Raw genomic sequence first — 26,004 nt, forward strand, 5'->3', positions numbered from 1 at the left:
CTCCATAATTGTATGCTCGAATAATAATTCGTCCCAAGCCACATTGATTTCTTTACTGTATAATCCTTTGTACCACATCATTAATTAAATCAATATCTCAACTGTCCAATCAATTTAATTACATCTTATTCCTTGATACTTACTAGTTTTTTCTAATGATCATTTTCAACATACTAAATATGTTGACACACTCTGGCCAGAGAATTCTATGATCAAGTGCCGAAAAACCCATCAAGAGATGTGTTGTACAAATTCTATATTGTTAATCCATAACTCCAATACTCATAATTGCGCCCACCAAGATACCGGGTAATCTTGACCACAAGTATGTGTCGTGCCCATTGGTAACTCAAATGGAATAACAATTACAATAATGAAATCATAATTAACTCAAGATTAAGATTACAGTAAAATTAATGCCTATGAGATTTAATAAGTCTGACAGTTATTATAAAGTTAATTAAATCTCACATGTGATCCAGTTCAATAGAGTCGTACTACATCAATAAATTCATACATGATTAAGACAAATCATTCAATGAATTCATTACAGTCTATACCTAAATAAAGTGCCCAACTTTGTTTATCAACTGCGAACTAAATTTATTTAATCATAAGATAACTTATATTTATGTCTTCTATGAACCCACATGGTGATCACATAAATACATATAATATGATTAAATGGACTTTGATCAAAATATTAATGCAATTAAGATATTTGAATAAAATACCTCATTAATTTTATTAATCAGAAAAAATATTTATTACAATTAAATAAACACATATGCTTTTAAAGAGCATATTTTCCCAACACTTCATTCGGTGTTTTTCCCTCATTTAACTAGCCATGACGGAAATTATTGCGGTCGCAAGGTCAATTCAGCTGCTTGATTTAGACATGATATTTTATGTTCTTGATCTTAATTTCTAGCAATTAAAGGGCCTAAAAAGCAGGTTGAAAATAATAGTTGAATCTATTTGAAATCCCGGCGAAAGTTGGTATTAGTTGAACTATTTTTTTCTCCCATTTTTAAAGCGAAGTTAGGTTGCATTCAGCATCACTACAGCTCAAATTTTGCTGCACTTCACTTCAGTGGTCCAAAAAGTTTTCCAGGAAAATTTTACTTTTCTGCCCAGATTAGGCTTCTATGATAGGTGAACTAGATGGCCACATACTGTCGGTTCTGAAACTAACTATATATTACGGACATTTAATATACCGAAAAGTTCCAGAAGTACTTTTGGTTGATTGTCAAAACGATCACATGAACCTTCACTTAATTTATAGCTAACTTTTTCTGATAATTGAATGAATCTTGTTAATATAAAAAGGGAGCCTAGTTATAAAAATCTTCTGGGTATATATAATTTCATTTGTTGGCTAAAAGAAAAAAAAAATTAAAAACAATAATTTAAGGCTTCATATTGGAGTGACCCTGATCATAATGGCAAACTTTTTAGAACCTGACATTTGAGTATTTGACCAAAGTGTACTAGTTTGGGTTCATGTTTGGAGAACTTCTTTAAAAGCCCAGAATATATATTAATTCGGAGGTACCTGAATCCCAACATAATTTTTTTGTAAAACACAAAGCAATCTTTGATCCCCATCTTTTGAGGACGGTCCCCGGAAAATGAAACTAAAGTTGGGTGACATTTAATGATCCTGCTGATTTTATCTTCCAAAATCATCCCTTTTTTGAATCGAATTACACAACAATAGGTTCAATGTTCGTTTTTATTAGTCTCAAGATGGTTGAGCTGAGTGATTCTTGGTTCTGTCATTCTTTGTTTTTTTCTTTTTTTAGTTTTCTAAAGTTTGGATATAGTGATGATTTCATTGTCTAAACTTAAAAAATTCATTAAAAATTTGTTAAATATTAAAAAATAAGGAAAATATAGTAGTGTGATTGTAACTAAATCTCCTCACCATTTTGAGTGAGTTTCGAATCCCACACTTCTTATGTCAATACAAATATATTTTTTCATTTAAACCAAGAGAATTGAACTAGACCAATAATATAAGCTTGAGAAAATTCTCAAATCTCAAGTTAATTTTTTAGTAGAAGACAAGTTCTTGGACTTCTTTCTATATGGTGTTAATTAGAACCCGACTTATGTATCATTGGGCCCATATTACTTTTTCATGTAACAAGGACCAATAAAAATAATTGTCTACGTAACTATGGGGTTGAGGAGAATATTACCCCATAAAATATAATCTTAAGACAACTCTCAACTCTTTAGCTAATCAGTACCTTGTGATAGTATAAAATATGTATTTTCATTTAGTATAATTATCAATTTCAGTGATTTTGTAGCGTTCGGACAAGAAGATTTTCGGGGTAGATTATAGTCGTCCTATTTTACAAATATCTTCAAAAGATTAATTAGAACGTGGAAGCAAAAAGGTGGTAGGTATTTGCATGGCAGTGGAGCCATGGTGACATCAGATATGGCCTTGCATCTAGATTAGCTGCACGGCTTTTGCTTTTGTAGGCCCTGGTGCCTTAAATTTTCACCTACGAGTACTCTCCGAATGAAATTGTATATAAGGACCACTATCTGCTCTTGCATTTACAGGCCCAAACTGCACAGCAAGCTTAGATTTTCTAGGATTCGCGTTAAATATAATACAATGGCAAGCTCATTTGTTTTTGGTGTACGGACAATTTTAGGTCTTGTGATGGCATTGGGAGCTTTGGCTCCTCAAGCTGCGGAGGCCGCTCGTGCTTTCTTTGTGTTTGGTGATTCACTTGTTGACAATGGCAACAATAACTACTTGGCCACCACTGCTCGGGCTGATTCTCCACCGTACGGCATTGATTATCCGACTCGCCGACCCACAGGAAGATTCTCCAATGGCCTAAACATTCCTGATTTCATCAGTTGGGTTCTTTTAATTGATCATATTCTTAATCTTTGTGTTGTTTGTTATATATATATGTAATTTTTTTTTATTGTATAGTAACTTGACTAGCTATAACACATTAATATGTGTGTCCGTATATGTGCAGGTCAGCACATTGGTTCGGAGCCCACATTGCCGTATTTGAGTCCAGAGCTCACTGGGTCTAGACTACTTGTTGGAGCCAATTTTGCTTCTGCTGGAATTGGAATACTCAATGACACAGGAATTCAATTTGTAAGTCCAGTACATACATATTTTTTTAAGCCACCATATGGCCCAGCAAAAATATTTTCACTTGCTTAAATACTTTTATTTTAGTTTTGCACGTGTAATTACTTTCAAATTTCTAGTCTGTTATCAAAGGAATCCTCAGACGCGGAGAATCGTATTATACGATCTAAATTGGACACTATACCTATTACAAAAATATCAAATTCATATTTTACAACGTACGAATAACCGCATTGAAGAGAAAGACTCTTCACTTCTCTGTAAAAAGCAATTTATTTTTGGAAAAAAAAAAAGAGAAGTTTCAAGTAGACCGATAAGCAGTAATTGATAAAAATTAATGGTGCAGGTAAACATAATTAGAATGTTCAGGCAATTCGAATACTTCCAAGAATATCAGAACCGGGTTACAGCTTTAATCGGACCGCAGCGGACTAAGCAACTTGTTAATGGAGCACTCATCCTCATCACTGTCGGTGGCAATGACTTTGTCAATAACTATTACTTGGTTCCCTACTCTGCAAGATCTCGTCAGTTTTCTCTACCGGATTACGTCAAATATGTCATCTCCGAGTACAGAAAACTTTTAACGGTATAATATCTAATTTACTAAACTTTTTCTTTTTATGGGATGGGTTCGATTAATTGTCACTTTATATGTATAAGATTTTTTTCAGCTTTTTTATGCCCTCACGTGTACATTTTTCAGGCAATTACATACAACAAATTTGACAGATACAACAAGAAATTTAATTTGGCAAATCCATTGAAATAAGTTGAAATATTGTAGGGACCGTATCACTACACTGTTGCTATATTTATCTTGCAGCAAAACTCTAGTACAAGACAAATGAAAAATGGTGATCAGGTCTAGACGTCTGAAATTTATGAAATTTAATTAAATACGAACTACGATCAAGATTCTACGTACACTGCTTTAAAATAATTTTATGTAGTATCCTGGCTATAATTCAAATAAAAAGTTTTGTAAAATTCGGACACAGAGAATGACTACACAAATGAATTTGGAATTTAAGAATTACTAACTAAAGCTGTTTGGTTTAAACAATTTATGCATATTGCAGAGGCTACACGACCTTGGAGCAAGAAGGGTTTTGGTTACCGGAACCGGGCCGTTGGGGTGTGTTCCGGCAGAGCGAGCTATGCGGGGCAGAAATGGACAGTGCGCTGCTGATCTTCAACGAGCTGCCGATTTGTATAATCCTCAACTTGTTCAATTGGTTAAAGATCTGAATAGTCAATACGGTTCAGAAATCTTTGTTGCTGTTAATACCGGAAAGATGCAATATAACTTCATCAGTAACCCTCGAGCGTTCGGTATGTTGACCAATCCCTTCTTTATGTATGGTTTGTTTAAAGAAAAAATTATTGGAGACTCTTGTTGTTCTAATAAATCAATCATTTTCACTCTCGTGCTAAATCTCTTTGTTAGAATTTTGAGAGGTTTTAAAATCTGAAGTAAAAACACCGAATCCTTATCCGTTTAAATAATAACTTCGTATCACAAGTGGAGTTGGAAATTCAAATGAGTTAAAATTGTTAAGTTCAAAAAATAAAAATAAAAAAGGAGTCACTAGATCATTATGATTGTATTAGATAAAGATACACGATATAGAGATAGTAACCCTTTCGGTGCTGTGGGCTGAGAAGACAATTAAGGATATGACCATTTGTAGACCAATTATATGATTAAGCTAACAAGCCCCAAGAAAAAAAGGTAACCCTGCATTTATTTCAATTAAAAAGAGTCGGTAATAATCAACTTTGACCAATTAAGTGAGCTGAGACTCGTAAAAGTGAACGACTGCATTTATTCACACAACAGCGCAAATTATTTCAATAACAAAAAGTGTAGATAACCACCAATTTATGATCATGGACCACAATCGATTAATACTCAGCAGTTTTTATATAGAATTAATCTCAGAAAATTTAATTAATATTGTTTTGTGTGCAGGATTTACAACATCAAAGGTTGCATGTTGCGGGCAAGGGCCATACAATGGCCTAGGATTGTGCACTCCGGCATCCAACTTATGCCCAAATAGAAATGTGTATGCATTTTGGGATCCATTTCATCCATCTGAAAGAGCAAATGGATTTATTGTTCAAGAATTCATGACTGGTTCGACTGAGTACATGTATCCCATGAATCTCAGCACCATCATGGCCTTGGATTCAAGGACATAATCAATCAATCACCTTTGTTACATATACATATATATATATATATATATATACACACATACACACACAGAGCTAATATATATCGGCCTGTTTCAAGGCAATTAGGGCCATTAATGCTGCGTGTGTCTGTGTTGAGAATAATATGTATCTTCAAACCCGTACTACTGTTTGTTGCCTTTTGTGATTTTTCGTTGCTGTAGTAACTTATGATATTGGCCAATTGTATGCGTAATGTTCAATGAAATCTTACTTCTGTTTCCTTCTTTTATGTTTTGATACAAGAATGTCATGTCACGTAGCTTAAAAGGAATTTTACTCCTTTTTTGGGGAGTAAATGTCCTTTAAATTTTAATTAATGCAGCCGGTAAAAAGGGGAAGAAAACCTAGCTAATTGAAGAACGATGAAGAAAACTGATGCAACAAGACCACAAAAGTTTAAAGAAAAATCAGTTGCCGCTATGTACTGAATCACTTAAAAAGAAAAAAAAAAGTATAATCATCAAGGATGAATTATTAGCTCTCAAGAAACAATAATTATCAAGAATGAATTACAAGTTCTCTGCACCGGATTCAAATCGATCCTAACAAGTAGACCCACCTAGCAGTCGCTAGTTTTCTTTTGGGTTTTTGTACATGTCGGCAGCGCAATATCTGGACGCTATTTCTGCATTTTCCACTAACAAAATTCAATGTATATGTAGCAAGACATTTATTGCATGGGCAAAAAACTTGATATCAATCACATAAAATTTGCCGTACGACAAACACCCGATGCAACGTAGGCCAAGTTTTTGGCAGACGGATACATGTAATTAAAACATACAAATTACCATAATATATTGTAATAGCTTTGTAGAGTAAGTGAAAAAAAATATAATGGGAGCTTTGACAGATGTAAAGCTATGATAGCTTTAAAATATATTAGAATAATATGAATACTCAGACAAAATGTTCACAAAAATACTGTTAAACTAGACCTGGTTTACTCATTCAATTGCCAAAAATTAAACCAGACCTAATCCATATACTGTTGGGATAGGATCAGAAGCCCCCCTCTTTTTTTTTTTTGGACACAAAAATATACACAGAATCTAAGCCTTTAAACAAACATCAACGTTAATGGGTGAGATTAATTGCTGATTTCTATCTCTATTGACACTGAAACTCAAATAATAGGTGGGATCATATTAATTGTTTTTTATTTTGTATCCTCCTGTTTTTTCTCCTAAAATTAATAAGATTTGAATTCGTAAACGAATTAATTAAGCTGATTATCTCTTAATTCGAAAGGTTAAGCTATGTTCTTAACTGGATTGAATTAATTCTTAAACCAAGATGAATTTTCTAAGTATTTTCACCCATACAAATTACAATACATGATTACAAGATAAACTAATTTTGATTATTTCTTAATAGAGTGGTTTTATTATTTCCCTCTAGCTTCTAAAGGCATCTATTATCTAGAGCAAAGATGAAGCTGTGATCCTTAAATAAATTAGACAAAAGCAGCTCTCACTATTATCTTCTGCAAGGATGAAGCTATGAGCCTGTGACTAGTAAAAATTAATTGTGGGAAATAATTTTTCATTAAAGTAGCTATAAGTTGTCAATAGTGTTTACTTTGATGAATTAAGATTCTAATGAATTCTTCTCTCTTTTCTCTTCTTTAATTTATCTTTTTCATGTATGCTAATGCAGTGATGCTTCATAATAGGCTTTAAGGGAGAGATAACGTTGAGAAAAGAGAGAGAATTAAGGGACATTAAATATAAGAGAGAAAATAGAGGAGAGAGATTAAAAATAATTAATAATACGTTTTGGGACCCACTGATTATTCAGTTGTACTATTAATAAAAATAAAAATCAGTATTTAGTCTCATCCATGGATCATGGATCATAGATCATGGATCTTGTTGGAATTGAAATACTAAAATTTTATGTATATTTATATATATAAAAAAAAGAGGGCTCCTCATCCTACACTTGTAATATTTTCATGAGAATTTTATCAGCATTTTTTTTTGTTATTTTTAAAATGATTTTGGTTCAGGTTTAAATGCTGTATCAAAAGGCATTGATGGCTCTCAGATACAGAAAGTTAGTTTTGATACCTGGCAGCTATGTGGAACCAAGGATATGATGAGCGTGAGTTAGGGTGCTGTGGTTTTCACTGGAAGAGAGCTCTTATAAAAAGCTGACTAAATGGGCAAATTTGATTGACAGACCATGATTAACTGCTTTTCAATATCAATATTTTCAACAGTTCTTCTGCATAGATAGTAATGAGATTAGCAAAATAATAGAAGTTGCACTTCCTCAAACTGTATTATTCATGAAGAATCACATATAAACTTTTACAACCCATGACACACTGCATAAATATACAAAAGAACTGATCACAAATATACTTTTAAATCCATGACATTATGCATAAATAAACAAAGTAAAGCTCTCCAGATGAAGTGGTTCAATGTATTGTCAACAAAGAAGCTGCTGATCGTCAGCTGGTCAACGAATCCAAGGCCATAACGGTGCTGAGATTCATAGGGGTCATATAGTTTGTAGAGCCGCTAAAAATTTGTTCAACGATTAATCTGTTGGCCTTTTCCGATGGATGGAATGGATCCCAGAATGCATACAGTTGCCGGTTAGGGCATAAATTCGACAGTGCTGTGCAGAGACCAAGCCCGTTGTTCGGTCCTTGCCCACAGCATGCTACCTTTGCTGTTGTAAATCCTGCCAAATTAACAAACATACATCAATGTCACCACTTTTAATGTATGTTTTGTACTATCGTGTTGTGTCCTTATTAAGTCATAGTCTTTTGGTTGCGGGCGTACCGTATGCTTGTGGGTTGCTTACGAAATCCATGTGCGTCTGTTGAGTATTTGCGGCAATGAAGACGGTTTGACCAATTTTTCTGTTTATTCCTTGTAGCATTTGTTCGAGTTGCGGGTTGTACAAGGATGTGGCTCTTTGCAGTTCAGCTGAGCATCCACCGTTGGAACCCCTCAGGGCCAGCTCTGCTGGAACACAACCCAGTGGTCCGGTACCCGTCACAAGAACCCTACGTGCTCCCAATTCGTATAACCTCTGCAGTGACAAAAACAATACTGCATATAAAAGCTTGCAAAATTCAAAAATGCCCTCTTGGACTTAGTCGATTGGTTTTCAAGCAAGCTACACGTTTGAAATGATAAGAGCAAGATTCAAAATTCGAAAATTGGAATTACCATTAATAATTTTCGGTACTCAGAGATGATATACTTGACATAATTGGGCAAAGTGAATTGGCGAGATCTTGCAGAGTACGGAACCAAGTAATAGTTATTCACAAAATCATTGCCACCGACAGTGATGAGTACTAGTGCTCGGTTTACAAGTTGGCGAGCTTGCTGGGCTCCAATGACAGCACTCACTCGACGCTGGTATTCCGCGAAGTAATCCAATTGTCTGAACATTCTAATTATGTTTACCTGCAAATTAATGTATCATTAATTAATTTCAAGTTATATATATATATATAAATATTGGTTACCATGGAACTTTTGTTCTTTAAATAAGAAACTATTTTACATTAAGATTATTTAAATTTGAGAAATTTATTGCTTACAAATTGGATGCCGGTGTCATTGAGAATTCCAATTCCCGCTGAAGCGAAGTTGGCACCAATGAGCAGTCTCTGTCCATTGAGTTCTGGACTCAAGTATGGCAATGGGGCTTCCGATTGCCCAATTCTCTGACCTGACACCATTGCATGAAATTAATCTGTAACTAATGGAGGAATCAGGATTTTGGTTCGCCTGAGGCCGTAATAAAAAAAGCCATACGTAAACTTAAGTACGCTATAATATAAAATGAAAAAAACTGAGAGAGCCGACCACATTGGAGAGGACTACAATGGAGAAACTATAAAAAATGTGAGTAGGTTGTAACATAAAAAAAAAATAAAAATAAAAATGTAGAAGACATTGGCAAAATTTCAAATCAGCCACTACCTTTTTTTTTTTTTTTTTTCCCGTGAAAATGATTTCCGCCCCCCCACTATTTATTTAGCGTGTAGCATATGTTATATTTATGTGTGCGTGTTTGTGTGAATGGAAACAAGGCCCATGAAGCAACATTGAGATATATGTATGCACATTACACAAAAAAAAACATGATATTAGAAGCATACTGATAATGTCAGGGATGTTGAAGCCATTGGAGAAACGGCCTGTGGGACGGTGAGTAGGAAAATCAATCCCATAAGGCGGCGCGTCTGCACGGGCAGTCGTGGCGAGGTAGTTGTTGTTGCCGCTGTCGACGAGTGAATCGCCAAACACGAAGAAAGCTCGACCCTCAGCAAGACGAACAATTGATCCTAAAGCAAATGCAATGCCAATAATCATCATCCAAGAACGCATTGCTACTGATGCCGATGAAGTCGCAATAGCCATTGACATAATTGTTTCGAAACTCTAATTAGATATATGGATATATACTTCTTGGATGTGGGATGAAAGGATATGGGAATGGTGACTTTATATAGCTGGTGGTTTTGCATACATTGAGTGAAACAAAAGGTACCATAAATTAAACCAAAAGCGAGCTTGCTAGCAAAGGTAGTTGTATAATGCAGCAAGTAACACAACTGTAGCAGCCGTAGTAGCAGCTACCCTCTTTATCCTAATCAATGCCTTAAAATACCGATATGCTGCTTTGATGCACGCCAAGTAATTTGAATGCGAGTTAATGATGTATAGAAGTGTAAACTTTCATGTCCGAGATCATTTTAGCACATTGTCCAGCATAAATTTACATTTACAGTTGAAATTATCGATGGCCGCACTAAAAATATAGTTGACTTAATATAGAGATGACATGTCATTTAACTTTTGTGCCATTGGAGACCTAAGAACAGTACTGCTCCATGATGCTTAACCAGTTGCAAACGATTAATGCATGTCACATGGTACCAAATAAAAAGGCATTTATATTATTTTTTTTTTTCCCCTTCTTTCAAAATTAAGAAGCAATATTGTTATGTGTAAGACAAACAGGAAATTTCTCGTGTTATTTTTAGTAGAAGTTGGATGGTTGGAAGTTGCATTATTTCAGACTTTATATGTGACCCTAATATTTATAGTTAATGTGCCAGGGAAAAAGTTATATTGGGGTAGGTCACATTTGTGGACCATTTCGTTTTAATAAAACGGATGAATGTGTATTTCAGAAGAAAAATCTTCAGTACTTGGTTGAATGTGCTATTGTATGCAGTTGGGCGTATATGATGAAAATAAAAACGTACAAGTCTTAACAAATAAAGATCAAATTATGGCTACTAGTGATGATGCCGATTATAAGTTCCAAAAAGTATATAAACCAAATGTCATACATCAAAGCCCAACGATTTATTTTCTTTTTTTCTTTTTCCTTCTTTTCCGGCCTAATACAAATTAGCAAACTGGTAATTGATTGAGAGTTATGAACACCTCGTCCTTTTATTTTTTATGTATACATTTTCTTAGATATATCTTCATTTTATTTATTGCGTTGCAATCATTTTCATCTCTAAACTATTTTAAAAAAGGGTGGGGTGCTAAAATTTATTGTGAACATTTTATTATTCTGTACACTCATATATAAATTTAGAAAAATAATTTTATATGTTGTACACTCTTTATAATTTCAAAAAAAAAATCTTCACTTAAACTATTTAAGTTAATTAACTTTGTTTACTTAAAACACAATTAAACTATTCAATTAATACACCCAATTCTAAGAGATTTAACACATGCTTAAAATAATATAATCAAGTCATGTGGTACACAAATTGTTTAACACAATTTTATTTATTAATTTTATTTATTTGTGTTCGGTATTAGATTTTGCACCCAAGACAACTTGTTATAAGAACAGAATAATAATAAATATCCTAATGATACTACCCAATAAAATAGTGAAAAAGAAGAAGAAGGCCAAAAGCTTAAAAAAATAATATTTTTACAGTACTTATATTTATTTTATTTGTCAAAAACAAAAGGTACGTTTCAAAATATTGATTTCCTCATTGTTCATTTAAGTATGGACTAAGATGTTGGAAATAAAAGTTTTAGCCCTTAAGACATGAGAATTATACATTGAATAATTAGTGTATTATATGGGTAGTTAAAAGTAATTATGTAATATTAACTTATAATAATTTATCTCTAATAGGAATTTACATGATGAGTTTTTTTGTAATAATTTTTTACTAGAATTAGAATATCCAAAGTAATTTTTAAAATGACAAATAACCTCACCCTTTAAAACAATCAATTATTCTTTGTAGGAATAATATATTATAGGATAAGAAAATAATGGAAGCAAAGATATTAAGATTATCAACATTATAAGTAAATTAAACAGTTGATTAGAGCCCCATAGTTTTATAAAATTTTAGAAGTATCTCTATCAATTCTTTTATTAATAAATAATGTAGGAATTTTAATTCTTAAAATATTGTAAATTGACAAAATTTTTGAGAAACCTATAAGTTGTATAATGTAGCTATTTATGAACAATACTACTAGAAATCCTAATATTTGAATCTTAATTCTTTTTGTCAATCAGTTACTAGATAAAAAAATTTAAATTTTGTAAATTGACTTATTTAAATTAAGATTGATGTTGCATCAATTAATGCTCAAATTAGAATTAAAGCCCTATGCAGTATTGGGGTATTTTAACTTTTAAGCCACATCTACAGTCACTACGAAATAAAAGTTGATAATATGTGATAATAAGATTTTTAAATAATTTTAATAAAAATAGTAAAGATATTAAAGGTTTTTTATTATACAAGTGTACAATAAATCAAGTAATCAATTCAGCTTTGAAGCTACGATAGTAAATACTTATCAAATATTTTTATATTTGACTGTTAAGTTATAACTACCCAATCATAATATCAAATATGGCCTACATATTGAAAGATCTAATATTACTCATTCATAAAATGATACATTTTATCAATGTGAATACTTTGTAGTTAGCAAATAGAGAGTGTGTTTGAGATTGAGGTGCTGTAACTTAAAAGCTATAGCTGCTGTGGAAAAAAAGTTGTAATTATGAAATAAAAGTTAGTAATATATAACAAATATAAAATTTAAATAATAATTTTGATGAAATTATTAAAGATATAATAGATTTTTCATTATACAAGTGAAATATCATATCAACATATCTTCTAAGGTACAACAACTAGTGTTTACCGAAAATTTTAGTGTTGTATCTTTTAAGTTACAGCTGTCTAGCCTCAATACCAAACGCATCCAGAATTGGCAAAATCTCTAGCTCGGTTGGGATTCCTTTAGGTCGAGCTTAAAAGCAGGAATTTATGTGTTACATTTTTTGAAAAAAAAATTTCATTATATCATACAAATTTATAGATGTAAAAATTTATTTTTATTAGATTATGTTTTAAAAGTTAGGCCGAAATAATTTAAAACCTTAAATATATGTTATGACTGATGAGTGTGTTAAATAAATATTAAAAAGTACATCTTAATTAAAATAAAAAATATTTTTTATTTTTAAAATATTTATTAGACCTTTTGATCAAAATCGGACTTTTAAGTGAAGCTTGAGCCCAGCTCGACCTTTTAAGAAAATGATCGGGTTGGCAGGGTGGGCATTTTCCATCCCTAAATAAGTTATTAATACCCGGTTCCTTTTAAAAAAAACAAAAAAAAAAAAAGCGCCAGTTACCGTTGCAACGTGCCGCGCACATGACCTGCAACTCTTATCTTCTGTCAACAAAATTCCATTCAATTTCAAACCCCTCTATAAACCTCTCTCATCCACACTCCAAAAGAAGAGCAAAATTGAAAAAAAAAATTAAAATAAAATGTCTCTCTTCCTCCGCACTCCTTTCCCTTTCATATCCCCAGTCCTCTCCAAATCCCAAACCGGCGTCGTTCCAATCCGCTCCGCTATGTCATCTCCAGAGAAAAAGACTCGGAGAAAGAAGCAGCAACGGCGGCAACAAAAACACGGCGATTCTTTACTATCTACTAACGGTTCTGTCGTGTCGGCGGCGGAGCAAGGGCTGAGGCTGATATTCATGGAGGAGTTGATGCAGCACGCGCGGAATCGCGACGCCCCTCGCGTGAATGATGTCATTTATGACATGATTGCCGCCGGCCTCAGCCCTGGCCCGAGGTCGTTTCATGGACTCGTTGTCGCTTATACTCTTAATGGCGACCATGAAGGCGCTGTAAGAATTACTTAAGTTCTCTCTCTTTATATTTGTAATTGTATATTTCTTTAGAAATGAATTGAATTCAACAGTATAGTTTTATAGATGTAGTATGTTTAAGTACAAGGAAATGTGAGAAGATGAGTTGAATTTATTTACCTATTTTTTACACCAATTTGGATGCCTTGACATTGAAGGATTCTTGTAATAAAAGTGCAGATGCATTCATTGAAGAGAGAGTTGAGCACAGGAGTCCGTCCTCTTCATGAAACGCTTATTGCACTGGCTCGTTTGTTTGGGTCAAAAGGGCTTGCAACCAAAGGCTTAGAAATACTTGCAGCAATGGAGAAAATAAATTATGATATTCGCCAAGCATGGCTGATTCTTGTTGGTACAGATACAGTCTTTTGCTAACTTCATTAATTGTAGTGAATGAAATTTTAGTTGATGTATGTTACTGGGATTGTTTTTGCCTAAGTTGGCCAATTCATTTGTGATTAGAGGAGCTTGTCAGAAACAAGTATCTGGAAGATGCCAACAAGGTTTTCTTGAGGGGTGCCAAAGGTGGCCTGAGAGCTACTGACGAAATCTATGATCTGATGATTGCGGAAGACTGTAAAGCTGGGGATCATTCCAATGCCCTTGAAATTGCATATGAAATGGAGGCAGCTGGGAGAATGGCAACCACGTTTCATTTTAATCATCTCCTCAGTTGTCAAGTAAGTTTCTGAATGTGGTTTGTTTTCTATTCAAATTAAGGATTTATTAGTCATATTTGAACAGTTCTTTACTGCCAAATAAACTTGGTAATCACTGGCAATCATACATTCTTCAATTGCTTTGATTATGTTGACTACCGGAATCGAGTAGACGCATGTGATTGATTGAGCTCTTTAAGAGACAACAATTTGGTAATGTAATAATAGAATTTTCTTAGAACAGTAGATGCATGTGATTGACTGTCTGTAAATGATAGAACAGTCGTGTATCTCTAAGAACAGAGAAAAATCAAACAGGAGATATCTAAAAGGGAGAAATTTGCTAGGACTTTCTGGTGTCTCAAATCAATCTCTGCAAATAACCTGATAGGTTCTATAATCCATAATCTCTCTAAGCGGTTTTAACTCTGTGAAAAGTAGTTCTTTAATGTCTAATCACTATCATTTCTAGTCTGTTTGATATTTCTCTTGTCCATACCTTAATTACAACAATTGATAAGTTTAGAGATGAGTACCATCCAAATTTATTTGTGCATTGGTTTGGGCTATGTCAAAAATCAGCTCATGTGGAGATATATTTACTGCAGATGTTGCTGTCTATTTGTTTTTCAGCTTGTAAAGGTCTTGACGGATAATTTTGGTTTCATGGTCGATTATTTTACATATGAAAAAGATTTATTAAAGCATTGTTTCTAACTGAATGAATGAACCATTATTCAAAGTCCATATCTTTATTGTTTTAATACCAATTGTGAAATTTCAATCTGTGACTTATGGTGGTGAGACAATTTTGCTGCTCATATACTTTAATTCTTCATAAACCTTGATTTTCAATGATTATGATTAATGTTAATGTGATTGCTGTCACTTGCTCTTTTTTGTTTTAAACCGCTTTCATTCAGTTACTTTATTCACTTCTCTCCCAGAAATAATAAATATGCTCACCAGTTGAAAAATTCACGTGTAAGACATTTCCATGTTTGTTGATTAGAATGGCTTGGTTGTACAGTGCATGGTTGTGAAAATTGCACCAAGAGTCTCCAGCTGACACAGTGCATGTTTGTGAAAATCACACCAAGACTCTGTAGCTGAGGTCTATCATCAGGATGACATCTAGCATTAATTATGTCTTAGTGATTTCTTTACTAACTAGAGATTTCAAATTTGTTTGAATTCAACATGGCTATTTCTTGTTACATTTTTAACATCACACTGACATTGTCTATTTCTTATATTTAGGCTACTTGTGGAATACCTGAAGTAGCTTTTGCAACATTTGAGAACATGGAATATGGAGAAGGTCCACTTAATTGTGCTTGCTCTTATAAAATTTTACTTTGTCTATTTCTTGTGTCTGTTTTATGAATTTTAGGCAAATTTAAGTAACATTGATTGCCTCCAGAAGAATCAGTGTCAATGCCCTGGGAACAAATGTGCTGTTACTCAATCTTTTTCTCATTTTGCATCATACGATTGGTTAACTTGGGTCATGTGTTTCTCAACTTCTCATATTTTCTCAAATCATTTCCTCACGTATTTTTATTCTGGCTTCTCTTAGATCTGGTTAGTATCAAACTGATATCTTGTATACCGAAGTTGGAAGTAATTGGATTTAATGGAAATATGTAGATAATAAGTAAAGTTTGTGGTGGACACTTCTACCTTTCCAAGAGTTGGATTAAATGTTTGTTTAAGTTGTATGAAATTCTTAAACTTTTTGATTTGTCAGGCCAAGTTTTCCTTTTCACTTTTTATTGTCCTTTTGTACCAGATTATATGAAACCTGATACAGAGACTTATAATTGGGTGATCCAAGCATACACACGAGCTGAATCTTATGACAGGTGAATTTTATAGCACATAGGCATTGGCAAAGTTTCTTTTTGACAGTCTACCTTTTTTATAAGTAAATATGGTTGTTTCTAGGTATTCTTCATTGGACCACTTAGGTTGCCTTGTTTCTTCCAGTTAAAACCATGATATGAATATGGATACGAAAGTTTAATTGTCTTGGGATTGTTATCATGCATTTCACTTTATTCATTTCCTATTATTTATTTTCTCCTTGCTGCTAATACCCGTACATGGCACCTGGTACTGCCACTATAACATAAGATAATGGACTAGCTAATCTTCTTCTAGTCTTACCTGAGAACATGTCATTGGCTAGCAGATTGACACAAGGTATTAGTCAGTGACTTTTATGATTCAGGCTTATGAATGTTTGGTTTAATGGACTATCTAGTTTGCAACAATTTAGAATCCATGATTAGGATGGCCTTGATTGTAGCCTGTTCTGCATAATTCTTAGTACAGAGCTCATTTTGCTTGAGTTTTTCTTTAAGGATAAAATGTATTCTCTGAAGCATTTACATTTTTGTTGAAGTTGCATTCTACAGGAGATAGCTTGGACTGCAATAAGGTTCAATATTTTGTATATTTCTTTTCATAAAAGAGTAATGGAATCCTTTATTTTCAGTCAAACTCCCCTGAAAGACTTTGGGTGCATCTCTTTCCTGGAATAAATTTAAATACTTATTCGCGAAACAGTTGATTAGAAGAATTGTGCTACTTGAGTATGAATCTAATTCTGTTCAAAAGTTATTCTCACATATCGCATCTGCTAATGGCTTATGGTAGGGATCTAAATGAATCCAGGACTCAAAAGGAAAGAGGTTATATATATTTCTTTGGTTTTTCGAACTTATTTGTTGTTGAAAGACGCCCTTCTAAGAAATTTTCACTGTCTAGCATATTAGATTAATCTCCTGTTCTAGTTATGTTCTGTTGCCAATTACGTGCTAATATGTATAGAGTTTCTACTAGTGATCTTGATTCTATGGTTGAATGATCACTCTTTCACATGAGCTAACCGGATTTGGACATTTTTTTGTTCTTTGGAAATCGTAATATTCTCAAGAGTTTCACTAACATTGTTTCTATGGTTTTGATTTGTAATGTAGAGTGCAGGATGTTGCTGAGTTGCTTGGCATGATGTTCGAAGACCACAAGCGTCTGCAACCTAATGTGAAAACTTATGCGTAAGAAAAACCTTTTTCTGCCATTCTTAACCATCTAAAAAGCAAATTTGTCAATTAATTTATATATGTTGCATTGGTTTGTGTAAAACTTATCAATGTATCATTTGCTATTAACTTTATGTCTTAGAAATCTTTTTATTTTCTCTTTTTCTGTTCAAGAAAATTGGCTCTATTATTTTTGAACTTGTATTTTACCTAAAGATGCAAACAAAATAAGGATTTAATTCATGTTAGACCTCTGATCTTTAGGTTTTTAATTAGCAAGCCAACATGTTTGTTGCTGTAATGCAGGAAAATTTTGATTGACAGGATTTGAATAATGTTAAGGTGTATAGAAGCATTGTTTTGCTCTTTGGTGGCATGTATATTGTTGTCCTTTACCTTTTACAATCTCTTGTAGATTGTAGCAAGGTGAGACTTGGCATGTAATCTTTCACTGGGTCCCTTTTTTTAGGTTATAGGAAACCACACAAAATGCCTGTGGGAAAAATTCCTAATTTGGAAACAACAAATATGCTTGCAAAATTGGTAATTTTTATTGTTCCAAATTTCGAAGAAAAAAGGAAGAGGATTCTGGCATGTATAAGAAGTGATAAGAGAATGGTAATGTATGGTAGAGACTGCCACTTTAAGATGGGAAGTTGACAAGAGGAACTCTCCAGAGTTGGAAGTCCATAGAGAAATGCTGAAGCTTCAATCTCTGGGCAGACAGTGTTACTAAAGTTTTTACTATATTATCACTTCATTTTAAATCAAATTATGGCTCATGTACCTGAAAACAGAAAGAAAGAAAAGAAAAATCAGTTGTTTTGACTGTTGCAATTTATATATTTTTTCTTAGAATAAAAGATGAGAAATACACGTAGCTGGAATGTTAGCTTGGAACTATGACATATGTGAGCTCATGTACCAAAATGTCATCTTGACAGTTTTGACTAGCATTTGAGGAAAATTCACTTCTTTTGAGAAGTTCTTTCATGTAAAAACTCTTAATATTTATATAAAAAATTATATAGTGATGTATGTTGAAGTGCTTGCTGACGCTTGTCTGGCCTTTTCAGTCATAACAATGTTTCATTTATTTATTAGCTGTGCATTTTGATATCACTATGTAGCCTTTTTATGCATCTCCTTATTCCAACTGGTAACTGTCATAACTCTGAACTATTATTCTTTTCTGTTGTGTCCAATGCTCAGGCTGTTAGTGGAGTGTTTTACCAAGTATTGTGCAGTAACGGAAGCTATTCGACACTTCCGTGCACTTCAAAACTATGAAGGGGGAACAAAAGTTTTACATAATGAAGGAAACTTTGGAGATCCACTATCTTTGTATCTTCGGGCTTTATGTCGAGAAGGTATGCCCATTTCTCGGTGAAAGAATCTTGTATCTTTAAGTATTTTCTTTCTTACTGCAAACTGTACCGTCGGAGATTTTGAAAATGTAATAGGAAATTCTGGTTTGCCTCGCCTGAAAGATATTGAAATTGCATGAATTAGAAATTTGTAAGATTAATGTTGACAATGCTAGATGTGTAAGGAGCTTAGCTGTCATATATGACTCTTACCTTAAAGATTTGAGCTATTCTACCATACTGGGAAAGGGAACTTTAAAGCCTACAAGCAATTTTTTTATTTTTTTTTCCTTTTCCTACTAATAAAACTCCTAATCATAGCTCCTAATCTTTTCATCAATTTAGTTTCAAATTTTGTGGCCAAGGAAGATTGATTCTTAATTTATGACATTAATAGGTCATAGTAAATCACCCTGTATGACAAATTACCATCACCATCTGTTAAAATACAAACGGTTAGGGCCTGCAGGTGATTAGTTTGACCGCATGACAAAATCATAATATGGTCTTGTGAAGTAGCTCTGACTGCGTTTGGGACTATTATACTGGGCACGATTTCCTCTGCTAAGGAAACGGGTTGCCTGAGTAGCAGTTGCCTCTGCTATGCTGGTTGTTTATTCTTTTCTAGGTACCTGAGAGTTCCCCTTCTCATAGGGACTTCCTTAGACAAATTCATCTATAAGTCTATAGACAGAAGCACTTTCCTAAACTTCGTATGACATACTCGGGTTGTATGAATTGCATATGGCGTGAGGCTCATGTAAACATAAAGTTCTTTCATCTATAGTTTATATTGATATCATTTACCCTTGCTTACCTTTAAAACTTATGATAATATTTGCTCAAATTTGCCTAATTACTTAGCCTAATTGATAGGCTAAACTCTTGTTATTGTTTTCCTTTGGATTATTTTCCTGTATTTAAATCTTGTTTCTTGAATCTCTATATGTTTACAGCTGGGTCTCATGTTTGATTTAGGAAGGATTATTGAGTTACTAGAAGCTTTAGAAGCCATGGCCAAAGATAACCAACCAGTTCCACCAAGAGCTATGATCTTGAGCAGAAAATATCGGACATTGGTTAGCTCGTGGATTGAACCTTTACAAGAAGAAGCTGAACTCGGATATGAGATTGATTACATTGCTAGGTGTGCTTCCTTCATAAACTAATAATTTGCATTGGAAAAATACTGGGCATTTGTTATGTCTGTCACCATATTTTTCAAAACTTTCTTAGCTATCGGGTATCAATACATTACATCCTGCAGCCTTTTCAAAATGGGAATTGAAGCAAATAATTATTAGGATCAACAAATAAAATGCTACAAGGCATTCACTTTAGTATGGCTAAACCTTGAAAAGTTAGTATGGCTATTCCCTTTCAGTGTTTCCAATTCCCAGAATCTAATGTATCCTCATGCATATATTGGACAACTACTTTCTTCCTCTGTTTTGTTTAGTTGTTTGTCCATCTGTTTTCATTTGTAGAGCTCGGTTGTTGGAACATTTAGCGATTCTTCAGGGTTGGTTGTTTGGGGACCAAGTAATTAGTGGCTGCTGGGTTTGCTTCTCATGAGATTAAATGAGAAAGAGAAGATAGTGTATAGATATCATGTGATTTCGATTGGTTGTCATTAGAATGACAAGCGCATTGGTGTAACCTCTGGTAATTCATATACTTTTGTGTTTTTGTCAGGAAACTGTTCCACCATCTGTAACTTAATTTGTGCCTTAGAAATTAATCAAATTGAGCAAAGGTCCTTTGGTTGAACCTTATGAATATGCCTTGCATTGATTATTTTCATTCTTTCTTACATGAGTATCATCAATGACTTAATGCATGATGTGGTTTTAATTAATTGTCTTTGTACATAAATCAGGTACATTTCTGAGGGTGGCCTTACTGGTGAGCGCAAGCGGTGGGTGCCCAGAAGAGGTAAAACCCCTCTTGATCCTGATGCTGTTGGTTTTATATATTCAAACCCCATGGAAACCTCGTTCAAGCAAAGATGTCTAGAGGATGGGAAAAAGTATCATCGAAAGCTTTTGAGAACGTTGCAGAATGAAGGACCTGCAGTTCTAGGAGATGTATCTGAATCTGATTATGTCAGAGTGGAGGAGAGACTCAAGAAATTAATAAAGGGTCCAGAACAGCATGTTCTGAAACCTAAGGCTGCTAGCAAGATGGTAGTATCTGAGTTAAAGGAAGAACTAGATGCACAAGGTCTGCCAACTGATGGAACAAGAAATGTTCTTTACCAACGTGTGCAAAAGGCAAGAAGAATAAACCGCTCTCGTGGCCGGCCCCTTTGGGTTCCACCAGTGGAGGAGGAGGAAGAAGAGGTTAACGACTCAGATAATTTTTTCCCCCTCTGACTAATATTCTTTAATATGTGCATCCCAACCTTTTCTTAGATTACACATATCTATAAAGACACTGTTGTCTTGCAACTGGAGGTTTCACTTAAATTAATATCAAATACAAAAGTGATTCATTTGGCAGGTTGATGAAGAGGTGGATGAATTAATTTCACGGATCAAGCTGGAAGAAGGAAATACCGAGTTTTGGAAACGACGATTTCTTGGAGAAGGATTGAATGGTAGACATGATAAGGCGGTGGAGATGGACGAATCAGAACTTTCAGATGTGTTGGATGATGATGTAACTGATGTGGAGTATGTTGCAAAGGATGAAGAGGCTGATGAAGAGGCTGATGAGGAGGAGGAAGTAGAACAAGCCGAGCCTGAGAGTCAAGATGTTGACAGGGTTAAGGAGAAGTTAGTTGAAGCTAAGAAGCCTCTTCAAATGATTGGAGTCCAATTGTTGAAAGATTCAGATCAAACAACTACCACATCAAAAAGATCTATGAAAAGAAGTTCCCGAATGGTTGAGGTATTGACAGTAACTTTTATCTATAGTTATTTTCAAGTTAATGCTTTATGGGGAATCAACTTATCAAGTTGCTAAACAGTTTTTTGGCTGATCTTATGTTTTTTGGCTGATCTTATGTGAGAGATTAACTGTCTTTATTGCTGCTTCCATAGTGCACATATTGAAATATATATATTCTGGTGTTGTTGGAGTATACTGCCATAAGTCCTGAAGAAACTGCATGTCTTTTGGTATCTGTCATAGTATACTGACAGGTTCAATTACAACTTACTTCTTGGTGTACAATGTTGCAAAATATGCAGTGATCCCCAAAATACCTCAGATATAATGGATTTCTTGAAAAAATGATTAAGAAAAAAAGTTGCAATACTTGTTAAAATAATAAAAAATAAAAGAAATAAATTACAAAGAGAATAACAGCACTTGCTGGTAATAACATTATCCAAAAACCATTATGAATTTTAAATGGTGTAGATGTTTATTGTAGGAATGGCAGCCTCATATGCATGTGCAAGTGTGAGAATTTCTAAATACTATTAAAAAATTCTTCAAGTGTTTCTTAATACTCTCTCATTGTAAGTAAAGGAAATGAAGAGAATGACTTTTTTTTTTAATATGTGTGTGAGCATGTGTGCAGACATGGGTCGCATGCATGTAAATGTAAAGGAATATATGTATGTGCATCTACACTGATAAATATGGTGTGTGAAATAAAGTGATAAAAAAATGCACTGGAAACGTAAATAGTTACGAAATGAACATACTTTACAAGCATTGAGAAATGATGTTTTCAATAACTTAAGGATTAAACTGTTCAAAATTGTTTTTGTTGGGCAATTTAAGAAAATATCAGACAATTGATCTGATGTTCCAAGGTATAATCTGGGAAAATAAAAAGGAAAAGGGGAAAAAAACAGCTTTTTGAAGAGCAGTGGTGTAAATAATTTCCTAAAATCTTGTCTCCTTCCGTTCACACTGGGATTTAGTTATCAGAAGTTAAAAGTGTTGAGGTCATGATATCTTATGTGCATCTTTTTGACATGTATGCAGGATGACGATGATGAAGACTGGTTTCCTGAGGACCCATTTGAAGCATTTAAGGAGATGAGGAAAAGGAAAGTGTTTGATGTATCAGACATGTATACAATAGCCGATGCTTGGGGTTGGACATGGGAGAGAGAGATAAAGAATAGACCTCCCCAAAAGTGGTCACAGGAATGGGAAGTTGAGTTAGCTATCCAAATAATGCTGAAGGCACGTTCCTTTATCTTGCGCTTCCTTCTTTTCCAGCAATGTGTTATCTCTTATTTTTAAAATCTTCTTTTTTGTTTGCTCTTCAGTTTGATGGTTATCTGGAATCATTTCCTAAGTTAATCTTTAAATGCCAAGATTCTACAATTCAACTGCCAGATTGATCTAGTATTTTATCATGGAAATCTATCAATAACCTATTTAAGTGTTCATTAATAACATTGTTTTACATTCTCCACATTGCTATCTATTATGATGACTATCCATAACCTAATTAAGTGTTCATTATAACATTGATTTACATTTTCTACATTTTCTGCCTTTGGAGTTGAATAATCACCATATCCCCAAAGTGTTGACTGCTTTAATGTGCTCATATAGACTGAACTGGAATATGCTACAGGTAATTGAATTGGGTGGAATGCCGACTATTGGGGATTGTGCTGTTATAATACATGCAGCCATAAGGGCTCCCTTGCCTTCAGCTTTCTTGAAGATCTTACAGAAAACACACAGTCTTGGCTATGTGTTTGGGAGGTAAGATTTTTCTGTCATCAAATGAGGACATGCTGCTTGGTTTTTAAGTTTTCTTGGTGTCAAAAGGAGTATTTGTCAGATTAGATCAAATGTGGTTATCAATTCTTCATGCTTATGGTGTTCTACTAGAAGAAGGGGAAAAGAGGTCTTTGCTGTGGGTGTAGTCAGGTTTCAGAATCACATAAATTCATTCGAGGACATATCTTAAATTTAGGGGAAAATTATACAAGCTCCCTTATGGGTGGCTTAATACATTGAATTACCGCAGGATTCAAAGTTTTCCATTTCCCTCTTTCTGATTTTGAAATAATTGAAATATCTCATGTGCTGTTAATTTTTAGCTGTTGAATTTTATGTTGACTACAAAGATGTCTGTTATAACTCTTATTTGTTTTTCAATAGGCTGTAAATGTAGCATGCAAATTCGGTTTCTCTTTCAGATTGTAAATGTGTCGCATTATAGATGTTTATAGATGTTTCTGTTTCAAGTCTAATCGCGTTCTTTTTTTTTATTTTTTCCAATTGCAGTCCCCTTTATGACGAAATAATCTCATTATGTCTTGATCTTGGAGAGCTGGATGCAGCTGTTGCAATTGTTGCAGATATGGAGACCACTGGAATTGCAGTGCCTGACCAAACCCTGGACAGGGTGATAACTGCTAGACAGACAGGTGAAACTTCTGTTGATGATGCATCGTCATAGCTGCAAATGTAAACTCCAAATTTCTTCTTTGTATAGTTCTATTCTAAAGTCGAATGCAGCATTCGTCAAAGTGGCTCGACTGCTAGGGTTTTTGGATGCTGCAAAATTCAAAGTGGTAGCCCGAGTTAGAGGTTGTAGTTTTAGCAAGTGTAATTTTATCAACATATTCGTAGTGGAATTATCCTATGTGAAAGCTACGTTGAGTTTTTGCCTTGTGAAGTTGTGCACTTTCCCTGGTGATGCTTGTCTTTCCTTCGCCAACGTGCCCACAATTCGAACAAAAGTCAATGAGCTTCTATTTTATATTTATTATTTTCTATTACAGCTTGAGTTGCAATGACGCGAGAGGAAAAAGAAACAATATTTTCTCTGTTTGATGCTTCAATCATACGACTGATAGTAAATCGGTAATCAAAGTTCCTAGTAGGAAAGGAAATTCCAATTCATGTTTGATTCACCCTCAAGCAATTGAGGAAGCGAAAATAATGATTTTTTTTTTTAACTTAAAGAAAAAATGAAAAAGTGAAAATGAAAATTAGAAGTCGTCATAGGACCCACAGTTTAATTAAATTAAATCCCCCACCTAATGAACAATCATAACGAACCCGGGCCTTACCATCATAATCAAATACGACTTCGCCAACAAAAAAATGGCACTAAAGTAATTAAACGAAAATGTCATGTCTAATATTGTGAAAGCATCAAAGCAGAGACAACGGCTCATCACCCCGGGGTTTTTAATTAAATATGCCTTAAAAGTAGGGTATTTAGTTAAATATATCCCATGTTTGAAAATTATCTAAATATGCCTTTTTATGTGGTACATTGTCTAAAATATCCCTAAAGAAAAATATAAAACACACACAACTCACAACACTCTTTATTTCTCACAACACAAACGCCTACTCATGAAAAACACCACACCACACACAAAATCACTCACAAACAGCTAATGCACTGAGATTTTTGTTTGCAGCTGGGTGTATTATTCATCCCATGAATAAGGTATTTGAAACTCGTTTTTTTTTTTAATTTTGGGCTATCTATTCAATTTGTTGACATAATATTATTTTTAGGGTTTTGTTTGGTTTGTGATAAACACTAAAGCAACTCATATTTTCATTACATTTGCATCATATGACTGTTATTTGATGGATTTTATAACTACATTTGTTAAAACCTGAAGTTGTTGTCAAATTTTTTTTCTGCACCCGACATACACGACAACAGTCGTGTATGTATGTATTTACACGACTATAGTCGCGAAAATGTGCAAAAAATTTCAATTATTATGACATCTTATCATTATATTGGTTCAAAAAATATATTTTTTTCACTATATATATCATTTTACTATTACTGGACTATAGTCGTGTGTGTTAATAAGTTACACGATTACTAGCGTGTACGTATAAACTTACATACTATAATTGTGTATATATGTAAAATGTTCCAATTGTTATGAGATCCCAACATTTTTTTAAGAAGAAATATGTCTTTTGATTATTTACTGAGTCATGTATTTTGTAACTTACACGACTTCTGTCATGTATGTATGAATTTACACAACAACCATCGTGTAAGTTTGAAAGATATAGTAGTTGTTATGACACCTAGCATTCTGTTAGTACAAAGATTACAGTTATATTTTATTAAATATATCATCTGACTATTTACAGAACTATAGTTGTGTATTTTAGCAAGTTACACAACTATTGTCGTGTAAACTATCAATTACACGACGTTAGTCGTGTAAATAGGCAGACAAATCCACACTTCGTTATAAATCTTGTTTGATTTTATTTTTGTATTTGTTGTATAATCAACTGTTGTATTATTGCAGGAAATGACTTCAGTACGTGTGCTTATTATGTTTTGTGGTGAATGGATTGAGCAAAATGGTAGGCCACAACATAAACAAGCACATGTACTACTATG

At 33.8% G+C, this 26,004-nt stretch overlaps 3 protein-coding genes across 5 annotated transcripts; 2 read left to right on the forward strand and 1 right to left on the reverse strand.

Moving 5' to 3' along the window:
• The first annotated feature begins 2,595 nt into the window (after positions 1-2,595).
• Positions 2,596-5,614, forward strand: LOC18049650 (GDSL esterase/lipase At5g33370). The gene is made up of 5 exons (XM_024189868.1): positions 2,596-2,891; positions 3,021-3,148; positions 3,492-3,734; positions 4,228-4,480; positions 5,121-5,614. Exons 1-5 carry the CDS (start codon positions 2,642-2,644, stop codon positions 5,351-5,353), a joined length of 1,107 nt encoding a protein of 368 aa, XP_024045636.1. The 5' UTR covers positions 2,596-2,641; the 3' UTR covers positions 5,354-5,614.
• Positions 5,615-7,638: 2,024 nt separating this feature from the next.
• Positions 7,639-9,849, reverse strand: LOC18049651 (GDSL esterase/lipase At5g18430). The gene is made up of 5 exons (XM_006443228.2): positions 9,528-9,849; positions 8,964-9,094; positions 8,584-8,826; positions 8,191-8,443; positions 7,639-8,086 (listed from the first exon to the last, which is right to left on the reverse strand). The coding sequence occupies exons 1-5, from the start codon at positions 9,793-9,795 to the stop codon at positions 7,851-7,853; spliced, it is 1,131 nt and encodes a 376-aa protein (XP_006443291.1). The 5' UTR covers positions 9,796-9,849; the 3' UTR covers positions 7,639-7,850.
• Positions 9,850-13,098: 3,249 nt separating this feature from the next.
• LOC18049652 lies at positions 13,099-24,415 on the forward strand. Of its 3 annotated transcripts, none has more exons than XM_006443230.2 (13): positions 13,099-13,589; positions 13,791-13,962; positions 14,073-14,290; positions 15,530-15,590; positions 16,062-16,134; positions 17,254-17,331; positions 18,529-18,686; positions 19,662-19,830; positions 20,563-21,025; positions 21,186-21,575; positions 22,626-22,829; positions 23,230-23,363; positions 23,892-24,415. In XM_006443230.2, exons 1-13 carry the CDS (start codon positions 13,221-13,223, stop codon positions 24,064-24,066), a joined length of 2,664 nt encoding a protein of 887 aa, XP_006443293.1. In that variant the 5' UTR covers positions 13,099-13,220; the 3' UTR covers positions 24,067-24,415. The 3 variants fall into 3 exon arrangements, with proteins under 3 accessions (XP_006443293.1, XP_024044058.1, XP_024044059.1); XM_024188291.1 differs by having other exon boundaries at positions 13,268-13,589; positions 13,786-13,962; XM_024188290.1 differs by lacking the exon at positions 23,230-23,363 and having other exon boundaries at positions 23,892-23,985.
• Positions 24,416-26,004: the final 1,589 nt, after the last annotated feature.

Source organism: Citrus clementina, unplaced genomic scaffold, assembly GCF_000493195.1.
Source record: "Citrus clementina cultivar Clemenules unplaced genomic scaffold, Citrus_clementina_v1.0 scaffold_3, whole genome shotgun sequence".
NCBI classification, from domain to species: domain Eukaryota; kingdom Viridiplantae; phylum Streptophyta; class Magnoliopsida; order Sapindales; family Rutaceae; genus Citrus; species Citrus x clementina.